This window comes from Mytilus trossulus, chromosome 5 (assembly GCF_036588685.1).
Source record: "Mytilus trossulus isolate FHL-02 chromosome 5, PNRI_Mtr1.1.1.hap1, whole genome shotgun sequence".
Lineage (NCBI taxonomy): Eukaryota > Metazoa > Mollusca > Bivalvia > Mytilida > Mytilidae > Mytilus > Mytilus trossulus.
Genome location: NC_086377.1, coordinates 32,548,960 through 32,557,435, shown reverse-complemented (window position 1 = coordinate 32,557,435; position 8,476 = coordinate 32,548,960). Strand labels below are relative to the sequence as shown.

At 33.7% G+C, this 8,476-nt stretch overlaps 1 protein-coding gene across 1 annotated transcript; it reads left to right on the top strand.

Annotated features, from left to right (window-relative positions):
• Positions 1–3,705: 3,705 nt before the first annotated feature.
• LOC134718765 (hornerin-like) lies at positions 3,706–7,739 on the top strand. Its single transcript, XM_063581466.1, has 2 exons — positions 3,706–3,865; positions 5,268–7,739. The coding sequence occupies exons 1-2, from the start codon at positions 3,791–3,793 to the stop codon at positions 7,179–7,181; spliced, it is 1,989 nt and encodes a 662-aa protein (XP_063437536.1). The 5' UTR covers positions 3,706–3,790; the 3' UTR covers positions 7,182–7,739.
• The last annotated feature ends 737 nt before the right edge of the window (positions 7,740–8,476 follow it).

The following is an 8,476-nucleotide window of genomic DNA, read 5'->3' as shown; positions in this document are numbered from 1 at the left end:
CCAATGGTTGTACGGTGATCTACATTTGCCTTATTAAAGGTGGTACCCAACACTTTCACTAAAATTAATTTGGCTCATTTAATTTCACAAAATTTTGTCAAAATATTTACTGTGAGACTTTAATACAAATATAAAAAAATTAAAAATTTTGAACCAACTTTTTTGTCATAAAAATGACACTGGTTATATAGCAATTTGACAAACACCAATTTTGATCATTGAGAAGCTTAATATTTCTTTTACAACACAACGTAATTAAAACGTTCTGCTGATTTTACAGAGTTATCTCCTGTAGTGTTAGGTACCACCTTGTCATGTTTGCAGTTTTACCACATCTCTTTATTCAGTATTGATACTGCGTTCTTAAATTGTTGTCCGAGATCAACGTTTCACTGTACATTACACTTTGTCTTCCTAACCAAAAATCCTCCTTTTTTCTTAAACACAGTAAATGTCAGGTTAATTAATTGAATTGTGTTAGTTTTATTTTGTTGTTTATGACCTATTGAAGTTTTTTTTCCGAAATGTGTTGTACTTAATAATGACAGAAAGTTCACATTTTTTTCATATCAATAAATCAGGCGTCATTAATGAAACCATTTGTAACTTATGTCATGCAATGTAATTTTTGCGTAACGTAAGGGGACAGTCTGTATAGTCAGGGTCTTCGGTGAGTCCACGACCTTTCCGAAATCTTTTAAAATACAACATTTAAGCGTTTAACTTAGATTTTGTTTACTGGTAATTATGTTTATTCTATGTATAAATTATAACTGCGCCATTTTCAGTATTGGCTCGTTACTATTGGTACACTGGTTAACAGTGCAATCCGCTCAGATTTAACCAGTTTAGAAAATTTAAAAAAATGAAATAACAACTGATTATTCAGTAAATATAGCCCCTCGGTGTTGTTTTCAAACTCCAACATCTGTTCACTATGGGTCCAAATCATAAAATTGAGAATGGAAATGGGGAATGTGTCAAAAAGACAACAACCCGACCAAATAAAAAAACAACAGGAAAAGGTCACCAACAGGTCTTCAATGTAGCGAGAAATTCCCGCACCCGGAGGCGTCCTTCAGCTGGCCCCTAAACAAATATATACTAGTTCAGTGATAATGAACGCCATACTAATTTCCAAATTGTACACAAGAAACTAATCTTTACCAATCTTCATGTATCACTACCACAATATTAGTATTATTGATCATAATAGAATTAAAATGTGTTGGTAAAAACTATAGGAACAGAATAAAAAAACACCATTTCACAACAAAAACTACCAGATTATATATCTACTGACATATTGAATCTAACTTATTGTAATATCATTGTCCATTTATTTCTTTTGATGTCGTCTCGAAGATCATGTAATGTATATAGAACCATCATCAGTGGCGAAACTACTACTTTTTATAAGGGGGACGCTGACTGACATATAAATGGGGGGTGGGGTGGAATGGGTGGCGATCCAGTCGTATTTCAGTGATTCCCTATATCATCAACTATTTTTTGTACGAAAGGGGAGAAGCGGTCCCCAGGTCCCCTCCCCTGGATCCGCCTATGGCCATCACTCATATTCTTATGTTTTTCAATACAGAAAACAAAAGATATTACATTGTATGACAAACTGTACTTTGTCTATATATATGTACTATTTTAACCTAATGGAAAGAGCATGCCTTGAAGATTGTGATATTTGTAAGATATTTTGATAAATTTCTATCTTGTTATAATCTATTTTGCAACTTTCACTTTAATATAATATAATGTGTAATGTAAAAAAGTGAATACCCGCACAGTTTACCATGCTCTTTCATTGTACTTTGAAAAGACATGAGACAGGGATAGTTTGTTCTACCAAAAATAATTTAATATTGAAAATATGGCGGCAATTGAAAAATTGAATTTGAATTGCATCCCAAACGTTGCATAGCTGTCAAAAATGTTAAATGGGATCCATCACACGGATAATGTGATTTAACACGCGGCAAATGTGAAAGCGCACGCGGGAAATTTCAAAATAAACGCAGAAAATATTGTAATGTTCACATCATCTTATTTTTGTATTTTGACGGTTTTTCTGCCATTAGGGAACTACAACTGTAATTTCAGGGTGAAGGGGTGGCATTGTTTTTTTTCTGTAGAATAATCATTTACATGTTACATGGTGCTAGGCGGCATATTTACATCGATTTTGTTCGCAACTATTTCCTGCTTTTGTGTAACTAACTATCCATGTTCAACCCGTCTTTTTAAATTCTCACCTTCTCACCAAATTACAACATTGTTTATGATACATACATAACTATTGTGTTCTTCTGTCCGCTATTGTCTGCAAGTGTTGGTACATATGTAAATGTCATGTTAACATTACTAGTCGTGTAGATGCCGTCGGCAATATTCAGTACGTGTAAAACACGTCATCATCTTAGCTTTTTATAAGATAGAATAAAGATACATTAAGTATTGGTTTAAGAGTAATTTGAGCAAATTCCTCGTTATAAGTGGATGATTTGTTTTATTCAATGAACAAATAGTAATTTTACATTGCCAGTGGCGGATCCAGGGGAGGGTTCCGGGGGTTTGAACCCCTTTTTTTGCTGATCAATGCATTTGAATGGGGATATAAAGTTGGTTTGAAAGCCCCTTTATCCTGGGTTGGGAATCCCCTTTTAAAATGGCTAAATCCGCCCCTGATTGCATAAACTAAATGCCGATTACAGATAACTCCTATGGTTCATGTTATTTTGTATGATCCTGGTTCACGTTCTTAAGTCAAGATAACTTACTTAGGTAGCAACCATTTAACTTTAAAAAGGGGGTATGTTTTGTGGGCTGTGGCCTATTTTCACCAAGTTTTGAATACTTATTAGGGGTTTCCTTAAAAATATTTCAATATATTTCGAATTCTCATTGTATACCATGAAGTCGTTCAAAGAAAGAAATTATATTTTGTTGAACATAATAATAAAAAAGACAAATAAAAGGAACTGATAACTTAGACAAAAATTATAATAATGAGTAAGAATTCTATCTACACATAGACAGTTATATTCGAATGCAATAGTGTTTGCCTGCTAACAATATCTTATAATAGATATAGGAAGATGTGGTGTGAGTGCCAATGAGACAACTCTCCATCCAAATAACAATTTAAAAAGTAAACCATTATAGGTTAAAGTACGGCCTTCAACATTATTATACAGACATAAATAAAAGTTCGGCGATTTTTATGATCTTGTAAAAATAATATATCAAATAGATTTAAAAAAGGTAGTTATTAAGTTTGAAAATACATTAAGGGACACTTTTCACAAAATACCTTAAAGGAAAAAAAGATTCCTAATTCCTAATCATTTAGTATACTAGTAACTTGCGATGATCTTACGATCAATTTTGTTGTAAAATATGTGAAAGACCCCCAGAGTCTCTTTTCACCAAAAATCTTGGATTACATTTGATCGCACATTATTCTAAAATGTGTATGGCTTACGAGTACATGTGTATTTTTATATTTTGAATTGAATAAATCATGTTTACACATTAGATTAATGTCTCTCCGTTATATAAGTGTTAAAAATGAATACCATTTTTAAGATACATGTATTAATACATAACTTTGGCAGATTTTATTGTGCTGCAGTGGGCAGTTAATTATTACGTGTCACAATGACTTATGTCATACATGTATTACAAATGTGTTGTTATATTGTACTATATAATGTTACCGTGAGAAACGTTCTCGCTATTTTGTTTCTTTTTGTCGCATTAAATGTAACTTGGAAAAATGCGAGTAAATTTGTTATCATTTCTTTTTGTTGGAATATTTTCATCAATTGCAGAATGTCAAAGAGGAAATATGGTAAGATTAATTAAGGTTATTTATGAAAGTTGTCTAATGTATAGCACTATTTACAAGTAGTATTGTTTTGGAGTTAATGATCCGCTGCTTAAAGTGGTATCAAAAACCTTGACTAAAATTCATTTGGCACGTTTAATTTTCGTATAATTTTAACGACATATCTGACCGTCTGACCAAAACATGAATATTTCAAAAAAAATTGAACCACCCATTTTATCAGAGAAATCATTGCATATATAATTGTTTTACAAACACTTATATTGATCAGAAGTTAACACGAAAAAACAGTTGAAATTTACATACGGAGTTAGCTCCCTGTATTTTTATGTACCATCTAAACAGCTTGCCGAGGGGGTCGAATGAGGAAAAGCATTTTATGACAACGTCAATACTGAGAAATCATTATCTGTATACAAATATTGAAATTTGGTAACATGTTTTTCCTATAGTTTTTGTGTGTGCGAGAATACATATTTATCTTTAAATAGTGATATATCGCAAAAATATAAATCATAAATGTATTTCATAATAATTGCCAACATTTTTGTATTAAAGTGGAGGAGCCCTGTAATGAATATCGTTTGATGCTGTGTTATATAATTTTGTTTGAATTGTTTTACAGTTGTTATTTCGGGGTATTTTAAAGCTGACTATGTGGTAAACAGTACTGTGACTTAAAGTTGTTAATTTCTGTGTCATTTGGTCTCTTGTGGATAGTTGTCTCATTTGCAATCATCCCAGATCATATTTTTTTAATAAATAGTAGTTTCGGATCGTATATTATAAAAGTAAGTAAGTAAGTAAATTGTTTATTATAGTGACATGTGTAAGTCAGCATAAATATATAAATTTGTACAAAATATAGTTACATATATAATACACCCGGCCCAATGGACCAATAAGTCACCTTTTACTTTTAGTTCAATATAAATGTCAAATTTTTTTTCTAAACTTGAATTCAATTTCAGGTCTCAAGTAAAATGATTGTTTACGTACTAACGTAAGCTTCATAATAACTATAAAAATATCTCTAGAATCCCTGCTTAATGGAGGTAAATTTACCAAATTAACGAGTACAGTGAAACCTGATAAAACCGAACCCTGAATAAACCGGAAACCTGTCTAATACAAACTTGTCATGAAGACCAATCATATAACAATTTATACATTGTGAACCTGCTGAAACCGAATTACTAGTACCTGCCAAAACCGAACAAAATCTCAAGTCCCGAAAGAGTTAGTTTTTGTCAGGTTTTACTGTATGTTGAATTGTGAACAATAGCCGGTTCTAAATGTAATAAGTGTGTATTTTTTGCTTTTGCTTTTACGTTTGTTTTTTTTTGTGTGTGTTTGCTGAATTTTTGTACAAATTGTATCTAAATCTATGCATCTGTCGTTTTAGTTTGGTAGAGGCAGGGGACCTCAATTTCAATCCCAATCAAATTCAAATAGAGGAAGTTCTTTCGGAAATGGTCCACGATTTGGAACAAACAGTCGACAGCCAGCTCGTGCCAACAGCAGACGACGATCTTCACCCCAGGTTCCAAGAGCTTCTCAAAGACAAACACCTGAAATTATAATTGAGTTCCGAAATAACGGAGGAGGACAGTGGCAAAACACTGATGTGAATTCACGATTTGATAAAGGAAATCTTGATTCCAGAAGCCAGAGAAGACCAGGAAACAGAATAGATGCCGGTCCATCCAAAGATGGATGGAACAATAACAGAATTCCTCAAAGCAATGGTCAGTCGAGAGATCGATTAAACAATAACAGAATTCCTCAAAGCAATGGTCAGTCGAGAGATCGATTAAACAATAACAGAATTCCTCAAAGCAATGGTCAGTCTAGAGACCGATTGAACAATGACAGATTTTCTCAAAGCAATAGTCAGTCTAGAGACCAATTCAACAATAACAGATTTTCTCAAAGCAAAAGTCAGCCTGGAGACCAATTTAACAATAACAGATTTTCTCAAAACAGTGGTCAGTTTCAGTCTAGAGATCGTAGTAATAATGATAGAGTTGGTCAAAACAACATAGGTAGTCAAAACAACATAGGTAGTCAAAGCTTCAGACAAAACACTAATCAAAATAGCGCGTTCGTTGATTCTCACCATGGTAATATCCATGACTTATCTGCTGGCATGTCTTTACAGAATCACCAACAAACACACCAAAATATAGCACATGACCTTCATCAACCAATCAGTGATAACCATCATCTCAGCAGCAATTCAAATATGCATCACGTGACCGCGAATAACATTGCATTAGGTGCATCTAATCACCTACTAAATGGAAATTTAGGATCTGGACCTAGAAATGTAAATATAAATTCTGAAATTCTAGGATTAGTTAATGCAGTCCCTCTTGACCAAACAGTCCATCATCAGACTGGTCAGTTTTCGAATTCATTGTCACCAAATAATGCACTTAAACCAGGAACACACGGACTCACTGGACAACATGTTGGTCTTGTTGGACATAGCGCAATAAATACACGGACACATGGAAATATTGGCCTTTCTGGACTGAATGAAGTACACTCAGGGATAAATACCCATAATCTACACAATGCCAATGGGGTTAATCTAGGTCCCCATGGTAACGGAGTAGCCACGTCCGGATTGCCTGACCTAGCGTCAGCTACAAGCGGACACAATGTTGGGTTACATACAAATTCTTTAGTTGGTGATGTTGTAGGGAAACAAGCTAGTCATCAAGGTCTAAATAATGTCAATGGTTTGTCAACAGGAACTTTAAGTCAAGCTACAAATCTTGGCAGTTCATTCTCTAATCAACACGTTCAAAATTCTCATAACCAAATGATTAATGGCCTAAGTAATGCCATCGCCAACAATCAAATATTAGACCTAGGGAACCAACAAAATCAAATCTCAGCTATGCAAGCCGTTCTTGGTCAAGCTAATTCTCTACAGAATCATCACCTAGCTACTCATCTATCAAACTCTGTTGGACAGATAAATACATCTTTGGTGACTGCTTCAACTAGTACAAGGAACAACGCAGGAAACGGAAGTGCAGGTTTTCCAGGGGCTAACAATATTGATTTGAATAACACAATACAAAGTCTTAACAATATTATTGCCTCAAATGCATCTCCCGGGTTGTCTCCCGTAGCATCTAACAAGATAGCAGCTGCGCATGCACACAACGTGGCCGGAAATGTTGTTCATCATCCAGTGCATGTACCTGCTGTTGTTAGGCCTCATATTGAACCAATCGAAATTGACTATGAAGAAATTCTACAAAGAGCAATGACTAATAGGATTTTGAACGGATTAATTCTTTGATAACGTGTATTGCTCTTAGTAATTTATTCGTGCATGCTACAAAATTTAAAAGGAATGTTAGAATATTTTATAAAATGAAATATCAGTTTATTCACTTGTACATATTGTACGCCCAAACAACGTGTAGCATTTTTTTTAAATCGTAGAAAAGTTTATTTTCGTCACATTTTGCCACTCAATATTGTCGCAGATGTTACTTTCAAAATTTAAAAGGAATGTTAGAATATTTTATAAAATGAAATATCATTTTATTCACTTGTACATATTGTACGCCCAAACAACGTGTAGCATTTTTTTTAAATCGTAGAAAAGTTTATTTTCGTCACATTTTGCCACTCAATATTGTCGCAGATGTTACTTTCAAAAAGTATGTAATTTATTTAAGATATGCAGTCGGTCGGCCTAGTTTTATTATCATATATAGTTTAGTTTGCGTTCATATTTTGCAATTCATGTGCGGCGATCATACATGTACACAATAATCCATTTCCATGAAAAGGTCTATTTATTATTTGTAATCAAATCTTCTCAAACTGAATAAAACATTTTATTTTTGTAGTTCTAGTGTGCTTGTGTGTAATCCATGATCAAAAGACGAGTTTCTAAATTCGATTTTTGAAGATATACCCCGGTTGCCCTAGGATCTTTCAGGGTGGACGTGTCAAGGGACATTGTGACGTTAAGCTATTTGTTTAGAGACTTTTTTCGTGAAAAAAAGCCGCAGTTGGAAGACCATGTAGGGTTTCTACCTATCTACTCGAATCATTAAAGGTCTCATAGTTATATAGAAAGTAATAAGCAGACTCAAAAGAGTATGCCATATCTTCATGTCATTCGTTGTTGAAAATATTTGGTGTTAACAGCAGTCATTTTGTACATAAATAAGGCCGTTTGTTTTCTCTTTTGAATTGTTTGACATTGTCATTTCGGGGCCTTTTATAGCTGACTATGCGGTATAGGATTTGCTCATTGTTGAAGGCCATACGGTGACCTCTAGTTGTTAATTTCTGTGTCATTTTGGTCTCTTTTTGAGAATTGGCTCATTGGCAATCATACATGCAACATCTTCATTATTTTTTATAAATTTGATTACTTCGCGTATGTTTTTATTTAGAATTGTCATACATAGAACTCTCTAAACGACTTAAAGCTCGCAAAATTGTATAGAAATCTGTATATTGTTGAAAACTATACATTGCCTTCTGCCTATTGTTGAAGACTACATGTATATGCTGTCTTCGGCTTTGCGTAAATTTGAAGACTGTATGTTGCCCTATGTCTATAGTTGACGACTG